This window comes from Apodemus sylvaticus, chromosome 14 (genome assembly GCF_947179515.1).
Source record: "Apodemus sylvaticus chromosome 14, mApoSyl1.1, whole genome shotgun sequence".
Classification (NCBI taxonomy): Eukaryota; Metazoa; Chordata; class Mammalia; order Rodentia; family Muridae; genus Apodemus; species Apodemus sylvaticus.
Window position 1 is genome coordinate 23,799,629 of NC_067485.1, and position 15,276 is coordinate 23,814,904.

A 15,276-nucleotide genomic window follows, 5' to 3' on the forward strand; every position below is an offset into this window, starting at 1 on the left:
GAAACCCCCAGGGTATGATCTTGCCTGTGGGGATCAGGACCTTGTATGGGACACACAGGAAGTGCCCACTGTTCCCGTGGAATGGGCATCGAGAGCCCCCACAGTGCCCATACCTACCACGAAGGTCCCTTCCTCAGGATTTAACCACCCTATTTTCTCCCCAGAGTTTCCTTAAAAACACACACACACACACCCATTTCTCTCAGCTAAAAACCTATAATAGCCATTATTATCTTAGTATGAAATAACCTATCGCAGATAAATTGTGAAGCAGATAGCAAGACCAAAAAGAAGGGAAACCCAAAAACTGACATCTTAAAAAAAAAAAAAAAAGTAAATTACTCTGTTGAAAGCTGGGAAACTAACTAGCCAGCCATTAACATCTTGGCATGAATGGATCTATCAGAGACTTAATTTGGAGGCAGACTTCAGGCAGCTAGCTATACTTCTATGGGGGTATGGGGTGGGGTGGGAAGAAAGGATAGAAGAAAGGTAGCCTTGTAGCCCATCCTAGAGGAGGCTTGGGCGCCATGTTGAAACTTAGGGACCACGTAAGCTACCATTCTGGGTTTCCAAGCCATGAGCACGCCAGGGAGTGAAGCCGCCTGCCACGCGTGACACGGCTCGCCCGTCAAATAGTTCAGACCTTTGGTTTTTCCTGCTGTCACCAGTTGCTTCAGGCTGGTCCTCCTTCTCATTACTGGGTCTGACCTCACTCCTGACCTACAGGCCCCTTCTGGGCCATGGGGGTGGGTGTTCTGTGCCAGAGATGACACAGAGCGGGGGCCTTCATCTCTTAAGTAGGTTCTTAGACCTTCAGAAGGGCGGGTCATAAACTATCACCTATGGTCTCCATATCATTAGCTCAAAGGCGTTTACAAACCCAGTGTCATGAATTCTCAGGCCGAGGATACCAAGGTAATCCCACTAGGCAACTGAGAAAGGAGGCCAGGGGAGTCCAGTGATGTCATCGTCATGGTGGCCACTCCCAGAATTCATTATGTGCTCAGATGCGCATGGGGCCCCATTGACTACTGAACAAAGAGAGGGTTTGCTTAGGAGGCTGAGCAGGGTGGGTCTGCACACCAAGCCGGCCTCTTCCAGCTCCTCTTCCAGTTCAAAGCCCAGAAGATAAGTTTAGAACTGATTATTAGGGGGCTATTTGCAAATACCTCTTGACATTTCTTATACAAGAATCAAGTAGGTGCAGGGTGTGGTAACATATGCAATCCCAGCACCTGGAGGGTAGGATCAGGGAGTTGGGGGTTCAAAGCCATCCTTGGATATATACCAAGTTTAAGGCTGAGCCTGGGCTACAGGAGACAGACAGAAACCCAAAACTAGAACCAAGAAGACAAAAACAAAACAACTCTCCCCTAAATAAGAACAAGACCAACAACCCCTTCCTCCCCCCCCCCCCACTCAAGTAGAGTAAATAAACAACCCCAAATCAAAGCTAGAAAGATAAAGGACCAGTATGCAGGGAAAACAGGTGCATCCCTAAAAGGTTTTGAAACCGAGAGATGGTCAATCTGTTCTAATTTGGTTAAGCACTGCCTGAATTTGTAGGTATTTGATATGGGAAAGGCAGAGAAAATTGATAAAACACAGTAACAATCACACAAATTCCCCTGTCAATCTCCCTGAGCTGGGCTGGTTAGACTCAAGGAGTCAACGATAAAACATATGCATCAAACCAATAAGCAAGCAGTGCCAGACTGGCTTTGATCTTTTAGGATCTGGGCCAACTAGAGATGGGGAGCCAGATGTGAGGTGGGGGGAGGATCCTCTCTCCCTAAGCCTCACAGCTGTGGAGGGAGGGAAACTATTTACAGAAACCCAAGCCAGGGCCAGCGGTGTATAGCCTAGGCTCAGCGCTCAGGTGTCAGAGCTCGGAACAGCTGGGGGCCCAGGGTGGGGTGGGGTGGGGTGGGGTGGGGTGGGGTAGGGTGGGGGGGCAGGGAGGACACGCTCAGCAAAGGAGTGTGGAGGAAACAGGGTTATCTGATCTCTGATTTGAGGAATCAGATTTCCCTTCCCTCCTTTTCTCTTCTCCTCAATAGAAACTTTATAATGGACCAGATGTCTGCATGGGGCAAAAAAGGAAACATTCCAAAGATCGGAACTTCCTCAACTGTAGCGATCTCTGACAAAGTTGTATGCTATTTATCCTGTAGCAAGAATATGTTTAAAAATGTTTGCTTTGAGACAAGGCCTTGCTACGTAGCCCAGGCTGACTAGAACTCAGTCTGCCAGCTTTCCACACAGTCTTCCAGCTCTGTGGCACCATGCTGGGGCAAACTTAGAAACTTTGAAGGGCACTGGCAGGTTTTAAAATAAATTAGGGTTGGTGAGATGATTCAGTGCATAAAGGTTCTTGCCGCTAAACCTGTCAACCCAAGTTGGATCCCCTGGATTCGCTTGGTGGAGGGAGAGAATGACTCCTGTAAGTTGTCCTCTGACCTCCCCATGAGTGCTATGGGTATATGCCCTCCCTGCCAATCAAATCAATACAAGAGAAAAAAATTCAACACGCAGAGCCCCAGACACCTCGCTGTTCTGTAAGGATTGCTCCAAACCTCAGAGAAAACTGTTAACCGTTGCCTTGAAGAAAGGATCCGATAGGCAAGCAGGGACTACAGAGCCTGTCACAACCTTCCCAGAAAAAATGCAAACAACCTCCCTCAGCAAATCACTGAATGCTGGCTGGGTCAAAGACCTCTGGGAAGAGGGGTAGAAAGTGCAATCGGAAACATAATCATTTAAGAGGCTATTTTATCCAGTCACCTAGAGCAAACGTCTCGTGTGTGTGTGTGTGTGTGTGTGTGTGTGTGTTACACACATGTTTATAAGATACTTTCTAATATCTAATTTTAGAATGGCTTTTGGGGGACTAGGGAGATTAGACCAAACATATTATATGTTGGTTGTGCTGAGAAAACTGGCTAAGGACGGCAGCAAGGGTCTGGTGGGTATGGTTTTTTTTTTTTTTTTAATCAATGAAAATTGAATATTTATGGCTAAACTGAGGCATATTGCAGTCCACAGAAGGCCGGTTTCTTTCATTACTTTGTATTTTTAAACGGTTTCAGTAGGAAGTAGATTCTCTGTACAAACTCAAAGACACTCGGTGTCCTGAGCTGAACCAGGGGCCCGCCTTCCCCCGTCCGTCCACAGACAGCTTTCCCTGAATGAGGGGCATCGTGTAAGCATGCCACTGGCCAAGCCAGTCTCAGGAGAACCAGACGAGCGTTCGTTCGCTCAGCAGTGTTTCCTTCCTCCCACTGTGAGGCTGGTGCTCCAGGGACTGAGCGGTTCCACCAAGAGCAGCCACTTGTTCTCTGGTCCTTATTTTTAAAGGTCCCTTACACTAGACATCAAAGCCAGGTCTCTGTTTTAAAGCCAGCTTGGGTGTAAAGGTGACTCTGGCTCTCCTTATTAATCACCCCTTTCTGGTAAGTGCCTCCGTTTGATTATTAGCTTTTTCTCTTAGCCCAGAGTGGGCTCTGGCTTCAGTCCGTGGAGTTCCTAACCCACAACGGGGAAGTCAGTGGTATAGCTTGTCCCCAGCTATGGAGAGGGTTCACCCTGGGTGTCTATGAGACCTCCTGCAGGAGACGCTTTTTTCAGAGCTGCTGTGGACCCAGGGAGAGACCCTAACTAGCCACACTCCACACCCAAGAAGGCTACACCCTGAGGATTCCCGCTCACCCCTAGGCTAACCAACTTACGTTTCAGAATGTTCCTCTGCTCCAGTTCCTCTGCGGTTGGTCTCTGGCTCAGCCGCCTACGAAAAAAATCCAAGAAAAGTTTTTGGACCATGTCATATCCCTGTGGGGCCAGTGATCTCCACGGCCCTAGCAGATACATCAGGCAGGGTCAGCAGCGGGAGTCCTCCGTCCATTCTGTGTTCTGAGACACCGACTCCAGACCAGTGCCTCCTCAGTTCCTCAATTTCAAGACCCGGGAAGGGCACCCTGCGTCAGGTCACGCAGAGCTGCCTGCCTGCCCTCCCTCTCTCTGCAGGCCCCTCCCCAGTCCTGTTCCTCCAGTACCCCCAGGCTAAGAGACCGAAACCTAGCCCGGGCCTTTTCCTCTTCACAGAAGTCCCTTTCTTTCCTTGTAGCCTATTGACTGCTGGCTGCGTGGCCTCTTGCCTTTCCTTCTCTGCCTCTGGGCTAATGCTTGCTTGCTTCTTGCTACCTTTGTGCACACCCAGAGCACAGAGGCTAGTGGCCTGGAGGACATGCAAGAGAGGGTGTCTGTCTACAGAGAACAATGGCTTCTCTTCTTCCTGTCTCCACCCATCTCCACCAGAGCCTTATTACACATGGAATGCCAGATGAACAGGCACAGAAATGACTCTTATTACCGGGCGCATAATTAAGTCATAGAGAACGCAGCATCATAGCAGAGGCAGGAAATTCTGGCGGTGCCTTGTGGAGAAGCAGGGACAGACACAGGTGACAAGCAGCGCCAGAAGTTACTAGAAGAAGGGAAATGGCTCCCAAGGAGAGAAGCACATATTTGGACACTTACATAAAGTCCCAGGTGGGTAGACACCACGCAGAGCGGATACCAGTGGGGGGGAAAGGGACATTTGTATTTTTTCAACCTTGTGACAGTCCCTGAACAACTCTGCAGTCATTCAGCATCTGTGTTTTGCCCACCAGGTACTGACATGGTGTGTTCGGGATAAGTGTAGCAGAAGGAATTCTAGGCTCCTCAGAGTCCTCTTGGGAGACACAATGGGCGGGAAGGCACACATTCTTAATCAAAGAGCCGGACTCACTTCCCAAACTTCTGAAACCGAGGTCTATAGTTGGCAAGATGTTTAAAGCATGAAGTCTAGAGAGAGATCTGGGATGTGCACAAGTCATAAGGCTCAAGATGGAGTTGTTTTGGCCTTGCCCTAGCGACAAGTCTCAACCAATTTAGATGGAGACTGCACAAATCACAACCACATACAAAGGTACCACGGATATCTGTAGGGATGTCTGCCCAACTGCGTATTCAATGTGAGACCACACAGGCTGGCTATTTATTCTTATATTAGCTAAAGCCTATCTGTTTAAAGCATATCAAACAATGCTCACTTCTGCCTTTGATCTTTCCCCTCCCGTGATTTTTCTGGAATGCTCATAACTTAACATGCATGTTCTCACTCTAGTGTTTTGCTCTTCCCAGGTAAGTACATTATTGTTCTGTGACTCTGCTATCCAGGTTGAAAAGTGAAACTGCAAAGTCCATGGGGCCTCCAATTATAACTCTTTCAAATTCAAGTCTTCTTATTGGAAACTGACGGCACCTTGAAACCGCCGGAAACTGTATGCCAAGGTCTCTTAAGGTTTGTAAGAACATTCTCACATTTACTATTCCTTTGGTCCTGTAAAACATTTCTGTAACATACTCTGAAAGAGATATGATCTTTGATCCTCTTTCCTACCTAGGACTTCTGATATCCCAAATGAGTCCCCTCAGATTACATCTGACTTTATATGCTAATGAAATGAGCCAACCAGTGGGTCCCCTAGGTCACCTCTGGAGGGGACCTGGCCCTGGAAATCCCAAGTGGTTGGAGGGCCAAGGCTCTCGGAAATGTGAACAATGAGATCGGATGAGCTTCCAGGTCGATGAACTCCTGGAGGAAGCGCCCGACCCCCTCCTGACCCATCTCTCCAGATAGCTGTGCACCCAGGTCCCATTTTTCTTTTCATTATTTCTTTTCATTAACTGGTCAATATAGGTATGGTGTTTTTGAGTTCTGTAAGCCATTCTAGAAAACTAAGCAAATACATGCACAAAGAGAAAATATTGCAAAAGGATTGCTTCTAGAGCATAAGACGACTTATGACAGACGAGACAGGTAAAGACAACAGATGGCCCTTGGCTGCTTGTGACCTTGTGTTGTCATTCAGGATTTGACCTCTCACCCCTAAACCTGAACGATGTACCTCAGAAAACCACCTTACAGTTTCAGCTACAGACAGGAAGTTTGTAAAGAGAAATCTGTAAACAAGTCCATATTTTTACACTTAATTTTTTAACTATGTTTGATCTTTTAACTGGCTGTAAATGATATCCATTTTGGAAACCCACAGGATTGTATCTATAGCTATTGGAGATACCGCTTCTTTTTCTCTTTTTTTGCTCATTGCATTTCTCTCTTCTCTGTTCTCCCTCTTTCCACACAGACACAGACACACACAGACTCATAGACACAAACACATGCACACACAGACACAGATACACAGATACATGCACACAAAACTCACAGACACAGACAAACCACATACCCAGACACATGCACATATACAAAAACACACACAGAGACATATGCCGAGACACACAAACACAAACACACAGACACACAGACTCATAGATACACACACACACACACACAAACACACATACAGAATCACAGATACAAACACACAGACATACCCAGACTCACAGACACACAAACACACTCATACACAGAGACACATAGACAGACACACACAGACTCAAAAACACACAGGCGAAACACAGAGACAAAACGCGCACACGTGCACGCACACACACACACACACACACACACACACACAGGTGCTCGGAAATCTAACATCTAATTTTCTACTTAATAAACACACCGATTTCACTGTACTCTGGCTCATTCTGAAATTCTTTCCTATATGTTGAAGAACCAGCTTTAATGAATGGAGGCACCTGACGGGGATCCCCTCTGGCTTTTGACTGAATTCTTCCAATACCCCTGAGAGATATGGGTCACACACTGAGAAACACGAATAGGGACCAGAATGGAAACAGCACTTTTTTTTTCTTAGTTTTTTGACTCTATTTCCTGGTTCCTACAACAATACCGCCACCCTTGCAGATCCCACTCTTGTCAAGACTGTTTCTCAGAAGTGCATGCTGTGTATAGCTGTAATGGTGAATACTGACTCTCTGCCAGGATCTAGAATCACCGGGGAGACAAGCTGGTGAACGGTTATCTAGATTAGATTAGCTTCTGGTATGCCTGTGAGGGATTAGCTAATTAGGTTAATTGAAGTAGGAAGATCCACCTTAGTTGTGGGTGATATCACTCCTTGGGCTGGGGTCTTGAACTGAAATTTAAAACCATACCTTGTCTTTCTCCAGTCTGAGGATCTTATCAATGAATTACCGTAAGAAAAATAATCAAATGAATGCAAGTTTTCCTGTTGGTGTGAAGAGACTCCAAAACCTAAAACAAAATCCCAACTTTCCACTCCCCAAGGAAAACCCCAGATGGCAGAAAGCGATGACAGGAAGATGCTTTAAATAATGAAGGTCAGGGAATACCAGCCTTCTGAGTCACAGCCTCTCCCTGGAGAGGTGAGAAGCCCCTGGAGGCTCTGACTCTAAGAGGATCTGCTCTGCACACAGAGCTCAGGAGCGTTCTTTGCCAGAGGAGTATCAGGGCCACAGCTTTGACCAGCATTTGCAGCTGCTTCTTGTTGGGAGAGCCCTGATTCTCAGGTCTGGATCCTGGAAGCTGTGTCTGCATCCCAGTACTAGAGGGAGGCCATCACATTTCAGTCAGATGGAAAGAAGAAATACAGAGGAAGCCAAGGAACAACAGAGTCAAGGTCCTCCCTCCTAGGACAGAAGTGGCGGCATTTCCTAATGCTGCTGCTATAACAAAATACTGGAGGCTGGGTATTTTTATTAAGAAGGAGTTTACATAACTCTGGAGGCTGAAAGCATAGATCACATGATTCCATAGGAATGGTGGGAATGTATGTGGACAAGATCACATGTAGACTCTGGAAGCTAGGGAAATTTAAAGAGGAGAAAGTATTCCTTTTGAAAGAACTTAATCTTAAGGGAACTGATTAAGGTCCCAGGAGAAATTGCCTCTCTAAGCCTGGGTCCTAATGCCCTTCCGTTAGGCTCCAGTTTTCAAAGGTTCCACCACCACCAACACAGTCTCATGGAACTTCTAGCACACAAACAAACCTCTAGGGGGCAGAGTTGAGTCATATGTAACTCAAAGCCCTGAGAGGCCAAGCAAATGGAGATGGCACCATGGGGTCAGGAGAAGTGCTGAGTTCCATCTCCTTTCTCCATGGGTTCCATAGGGTCTGAGTTCTTCCTGGTCTCGGTCAACACCAACTCTCTGGTCTCTAAGTCGGCATGGCAAACACAGTGTACTCTCTTAACATCTGACACTGATCCACTCATCCTGATGTTGCCATGCACTCTTTAATCTCGTGTAACATGCCTGATTCAACTTCTGTCAGTATGCTGGGGACTCCAAATTCTAACCTACCTGTCACACCGAGTTCCTACGCTCTTCCAATTCCTGTACTCCATAGCTCACTACATTTTAAGGGCCCACAGGGAATAATAATTCACCTCTACCTTCTCTGGAAAAACTACTCTCCAAAAAGTCTTACATCTCATTCCCAGGTAGCTACCCACTCAGGACCCTGCCTTACCCTCTGGCCCCTAGAGTCTAGTCTCTATGTACCAGGGGCCGCATGTGCATCATTCACAGTCATGCCTGGCCTTCTAGACAGAGGAGATGCTCCAGAGGGCACCTCCACGCCCTCACGTCTACCTAGGAGAGCCCTGTGCTTACAGTCTGATGCTCTGCTTCTACCTGTAACTTCAGACACACTTGTGCGCATATGTGTGTACACGCACTCATATATTTGGTGCAAGGGATCAAATCCATGGCCTTGATGGACATGTTAACATTAAACATTAAATATGTGTTGTGCCACTGAGTCACCCCTCTAGTCCCTAATTATATTGTTTATGCATTTGTTTTTTGAGTATGAGCGGTTTGTCTGGAAGTGTGTGGGTCATGTGAAGTACTCGTGGAGGCCAGAAGAGGGCACCAGAACCTCCGGACTGGAGTCCATAGGTGCGAGTGAGCCACCCGTGGGTACTGGGAACCGAACCCAGGCTCCCTGCAAAGCAGTCAGCTCTTACTTGCGGAGCCATTCCTCTAGCCCTCCAGTCCCTCACTTTAAAATGAGCAACTTCTTATATATTTCCTGTGGCATTTGTGAATCCCCATGTCCCTAACTACAGACATGTAATGCTTGCGAGGTAAACAGACGCTGCTCCCTGACCGTATCTTTTTTTTTTAAAATATTTTTATTTTCTATATTCTTTGTTTACATTCCAAATGATTTCCCCTTTCCCGGATCCCCCCTCCCCATACCTCCCATAAACCTTCTTTTCTCCATCCCTTCTCCAATCACCTCCCTCCCTTTTCTCTGTCCTTATATTCCCTTCCAATGCTAGATCAATCCTTTCCAGGATCAGGACCCTCTCCATACTTCTTCATGGGAGTCATTTGTTATGCAATTTGTGCCTTGGGTATTCAGGGCTTCTGGGATAATTAATATCCACTTATCAGAGATTGCATTCCATGTGTATTCTTTTGTGATTGGGTTACCTCGCTTAGGATGATATTTTCCAGATCAAACCATTTGCCTAAATATTTTGTGAATTCATTGTTTCTAATTGCTGAGTAGCCCTGACCGTATCTTGAACCTTCCCTCTTTTCTAGTTCTTTCCGTAAGATGGGCAAATGTGCTCTTCTTTAGAAATGAAACAGAACCAAACAACTATCCCAGAAGTTGTCCTCACCGAGCTCCTCTGTTCCTACCACCTCCCTGCTCTCGGCTGCCAGGACCTCCTGAAGGGGGCGGGGCAGATTTGAGGCCACCACCCATCAACAGTTTCAGTTCCATACCCCTCTGCCATGCTGGTTCTCAATTAGGGATGATTTTGCCTCCTAGGCTACATTCCTTGATGTTATTTCTCTTTGCCATGATTGGCAGTGACTCTTGGTATCTAGTAGGAGAAGCTAAACTGCTGTTAAATATTCCACAAGGAACCGGTAAGCCCACCCACAAAGTTACCCAGTCTAAAGCATGGCAGCCCCAATGCTGAGAAACCCTGCTCAGTTGCAGATCGGAACTGAAGGCAAGGGCTTTGAAAATGTGGCCACAGTAAAAGGTTTCTGAAAATGCAATTGATCAGAAAAGGATTGGAAATCAAATGTGTAGTCAGGTGGTGGGCGAGTGCATCTTTAATGGCGGAGGCGGAGGCAGAGGCAGGCAAATCTCTGAGTTTGAGGCCAGCATGGTTCAGGCTGGCCAGGGCTACACAAAGAAATCTCAAAAAACAAACATAAAAAGGTCAAATGTATAATGAACATACAACCTTGAGGTGTCTCTGGCAGTGTCCACACCTGGTGATCCTGCATCACCACTGGAACCTTGGCTCTGAACACACACGATTCACACGGTGCACCTTGTCATACCTCTCCAAAGTAACAACCACTTCCTGAAACACTTGAGCTTAGAATCGGCACTACGGCATGCTGCGAGGGGGTGTGTGTCTTTTTTTTTATAACACATATGAAGCTTTCTGCCCTTATAGAAACATAGTGTTTCCTTGCATAGAATAAAGCTTTCAGTATCTTCCTATCATCACTTCTGAGCACGTAAACATCAAGTCACCACATCCCTGGATTTCACTGAATCAGACAGACAAGCACACCCATCTCATTAGCAGGCAAATTTGCTTCCCTTTAAATAAGTGGTAAATTATATGCACGCTGAAGGATTGTTTTGAAATACATTTCCTTATGATTACCAATACATTCTTTGTATGCTGATTGGGTTTCCTACTTGTCACCGACAGAGCCTGGATAAACTGCTGTTTCTCCCTAGGCCTTAATCTGTCCCTTTCTGTGCAATGGAGCCAAGCATCAGACATTCTCAGATTTGGTGCTGAGAATGGACAGAGGAGGAAGAGCTGGGGGGAGGGGAGAGGGAGAGGGAGAGGGAGAGAAAATAGAATAATGTCTCCTTCCTCTGCAAACAGCCTGCCATGGATTGATACTGCACTAAAAATTGAATGCAAACTCATTCCAACAAATGCCCTGCAGTCTCAGTGTACTATGGCCCAGTACCCCATCTGTTTTCCTTCCTAGTCCACTGTGAGATAACCTGGTCACAAATCCAAGGTTTAGGAAGCCTGAGATGTCTCTGACCCACGGAGTAGGACACAAAGTTTCTTATTTATGTGTTCACAGCATTGGGCATAGTCCCTGGCATACAGTAGGCTCAGCAGAGTTCTGACGATGACATAAATCGTCAGCATCTAAGCTCTGGGGTTTCCGTTACAGGGCTGAGCATGAACTCTGGGTTTGAATGGAGGCTTTCAGGACGCAGAAGGGTTACTCTGGGAAGGCACAATGGCAGGTTTTCTTTTTACCTCAAAAGCACTGCCCTTTGCCTCTTCTCTCCACAGATGAGGCAGCGCCTCTAACTTTAATTATCATCCTATCAGTGTGTGTGTGATATGTGTGAACGAGTTCACGGGCATGCCACACAATGAGGTGGGTCAGAGGACAGCCTCTGCTCTCTCCTCCCTCTCTGGGGGATTGAAGTCACTGGAGTCATTGAAGATGGCCCAATGTGTCATGCTTGCACAGCTGATGGGGTCACACCTTGGGCCACCTTCCACAGTTTAGCACAGTAACTTATTATCCTTGCCCCTGACACCCGATGCGGCCATTTTTAGTTTTCTCTCACATTGCAGTTCTCTCAAGCTAAGAGCAATTAGCCCGGCTCCCAGCGAGAGGGAGGGCTGTCTGGAGGACGGACAAGCACCAAGTTTCCACACCTGCTGCCACTACGCACCACCATCAGCTGGCACACAATCCAGTCACGTGTGTCCTTGACTACCGTCCACACCTGGGAGTCTCCTTGAGGCAGGTGGTATAGCAACATGGAATCTACCTGCTGTGAAGGGTCTTGGGAGGGCCAACAGAGAGCAACCTATGAAAGACTCTTTTAACAAGCAAAAATAAAGCAGGAAATATTTTTGGTAAGTAGGAAAAGGCCCCTCACTTGAAGAGATTAAATAGGTTACAGTTATTTGAGAGAGTATTTTTGGCTGACTGTTCTGGAAGCCATGACCCCAGTAGCACCTCAGCCTGAGGACCTGTATTGCATGCTGACACAATAACCAGGAGAAACTTTGTACAAATGCCATTGGTATTGAGTGGAAATTTGTTCTGGAACAATGATAGAGCTGTGTATGTTACTAGGCATCAAACCCATAAAAACAAAAAACAAAAAAAAAGACAGAACAGGAAGAAAGTTTTGACAGCCTGCACAGTGGATGCTTCCAGACTTCTTAGGGCCATTGGACACAGTAGCTTATAAAAAGGTAGGTCACTCTGAAGGAGTATTTGAGTTGTTAGAACAGAAATTAAGCTAGTTAATTCAGCTACACACAGAACACTCTGGTTTAAGCAAGGGTATTTTGTTTTTGTTTTTGTTTTTGTTTTTGAGGCAGGGTCTCTTTATGTAGCCCTGGCTGTTCTGAAACTTGCAGTGTAGATCAGGATAGCCTTGAACTTGCAGAGATTCATCTACCTGTGCCTCCTGAGTGCTGGGATTAAAAGTATGCATGACCACACCTGGGCTGACCAAGCTGTTCTTAATACAGTCAATCAATGTGAAGGCCAAGGGTAGAAGGCAGGCACCGGCGTTTCTATTCCTGTATGCGATGCTAGGGATGCAGCCCTGGGCCTTGCACTCGCAGAGAACACAGGCTACCGTCAAGCTTCACCCCAGTCCAAAAGACGCACGGTGTGCTCGCTGGAATTTATATTTTGTCAACTTGACGTCTGGAAGAGGGAATCTTAGCTGAGGGAAGGCCTCCCTTCAATCTCTCGAAGGCAAGTCTGTGACGTACTTTCCTTTTTTTTTTTTTTTTAATTAATGATTGATATAGAAGGTTCCATTCCATGATGGTGTGTGTGTGTGTGTGTGCCACCTCTGGGCAAGGAGTCTTGGGTGGTATAAGAAAGAAATCTGAGCAAGCCACGAGGAGTAAGCCAGTAAGCAGCATCCCTCCGTGGCCTCTGTGTCAGCTCCTGCCTCCAGGTTCCCTTTTCAGTTCCTGCTTTGACTTTGACTTCCCTCAGGGCAGACTGTTAAAATGCAAGATGAAATAAACCCTTTCTTCTCCATGTTGCTTTTGGTCACGGTATTTACCACAGAAATAGAAAGCAAGCTGGCACAGGTGTTTTTTTTTTTTTTTTTTTTTAAAGCCTCCCAAGTAAATTCAGACCCGTGCTTCTCAAAATGTACACCTGGGGCCTGCAGCATTGGCACCCTTGGGGATGCTTAGCCTCGGATCTGTTACATCAGCCCCTGTTTCAACATGTTTCCAGAAGAACCGCACACAGCTACAGTTAGAGCACTATAACTTCTTTGCATAAAACGCAGGGAGCTCTACCGCTAGGCACGCAGAGAAGAGGCAAGTGGCTTAGGGAGCACCATGGGATTTGGTGTACATTCTGATGGAGGAGGAGGCACCAGGAACTCTACTGTAAGGAGGCAGGTCATGAGCAGCAGGCAAGAAAGAGACGGAGCGATGTGGAAAAGCAGACGAAACTTTGCCTTTTATCTCAGAGAGCTAAGAAGTTTCTGAAGGGGCCAGGAAGCCGTAATTTGGACCAATGGGTTAATCAGTTTATCCAACAGATGGAGAGATTCCTTGAGAGTTTCTGCCACAGGCCTGTTAGCCTGCAGACCCCCCCCCCTTCCCTTTCCATTTCCTCATGCTGTGCTCACATCAAATATAACACACATGTCACACACACCCTTACTCTCTCCCACAAGTACGTTAGCCCTCGAGGCCAGATGGAATGGCAGACCAGAGCAGCTGAACCACCCAGTGAGAGGCCAGGGAAAACTTGGTCAGACTCCATTAACAGCCCCGTGCCTGTGACTGCCACATCCCTCATGGGATGTGCCAGCAGTGCCAACTCCTGTGGTGTGACAAATACACACCTCCTTCCCAAAGACGCTGTCACACTGCCCTCAATCAGGGCAGCCATCTCCCAATCTCAGGAAAGTGAAGATGGGACCCCTCCCCCCTTGCTGACCTGCCATGTCCTTAAGAGCGGTCACAGAGAGGCCGAGGCGAGACGGCAGTCAGACTCTTACACACAGCAGACAGGAACATATGATCACTCGACCCTCCCCAGCTGGCCTCCATCCACAGGAGAGACTTGTGTACTGAGTCAGAGCTTGTGAGCTGCAGAGCTGAAGGAGACTCTCCTCAGGGTCTAATTTATCTGGCTCAGACAGGGTGTGTGTCTGTGTGCAACCTGAATGGTTAAAGCAATCATTTTCCATCATACAGGAAATGCCTGAAGTATCTATGTCTCATTGGCTTTATGTGCATCCTCACTGCTGTCTAGGGTTTGGAATTAATTGGCCACAGCTGTTGCTAGCATCTCCCATCACATCTGGGGGGACATCCGGTTTATGCATCACCTGCCCACAGGTTAGAGCATAGAGGTCAGATCCATATGGTACTCAGGGAGTGGATTTAGTATAGGAGTTTTACACATCTGCCACAGTGCCTCACAAACTCCGTCTGCGTGGCAAGGGTGGTCCTGTTCTCGTAAGGACCACATTCCTCTGCTAAACTGGATCCACCCTCTCCATCCATCTTCACACTGAACTTCCAAGCCGGCTGGTGCCTGATTGTCCTTGAAGTAGCTTTTCTAATTATGCAGGCAATAAAAATGAAACAAACAAACAAACAAAAAACCCAGACTCAGTTCCTCCCATAATTTCTGTGTTTCCCAGACAGATTTGGACTGGTAAGTTAAGATGAACGAGATGGTTCTGATGATCAGAGAAAGGAACACAAAGAAAATTCACTTTTAAGTGGCTTCATTTCTCAAATGGATCTAATACTAACACTGAAGTGGAAACTTCTGGCTTCTTTGGAAAGTCGCTTATGTCAAATGATGCTTTGCCAGGGCACACAGGCAAAAGGATGCCTTGCTCAAGCCGACAAGGAGAGAATGTGTTCTTGAAGCAGACACAGGTGATACAGCAGACACGTGGAAGGATGCTTGATGAAGGAGTATAAATATGGCCCCAGACAGGGAGAGGAGCACTGAGCTTTGGTTTGGTTTGCTCCGCCTCGCTATTCTTTGCTAACGACTCCAATGTATTGGTTCACCTTACATAGTGTTGTTGGGCTCAACTTGTGGTAACGATGCCATTGAGAGAAACTCAACCAAGAACTGCTTGTGAGGTTCCTGTGGCAGTTTGCGGTTTCCTTGGCCAATTGGTAAGCCTTGTGGTTTCTTCAGGATTGACCCATATAGCTGCTGGTTCATGCCTGGTGTCTGCCTGTTGAAAGGCAGTTCCTGTGTGGTATCTGCCTGTGGAGAGGACTGGTCTG

At 46.9% G+C, this 15,276-nt stretch overlaps 1 protein-coding gene across 1 annotated transcript in view; it reads right to left on the reverse strand.

The window, feature by feature from the left end:
* Phactr1 (phosphatase and actin regulator 1) overlaps positions 1 to 15,276 on the reverse strand; it is a 276,311-nt gene that overhangs the window by 12,103 nt on the left and 248,932 nt on the right. Inside the window, exon 9 of the mRNA XM_052157236.1 lies at positions 3,732 to 3,787. Coding sequence (XP_052013196.1) covers positions 3,732 to 3,787 — 56 coding nt within the window. The remainder of the gene's footprint in view (positions 1 to 3,731; positions 3,788 to 15,276) is intronic.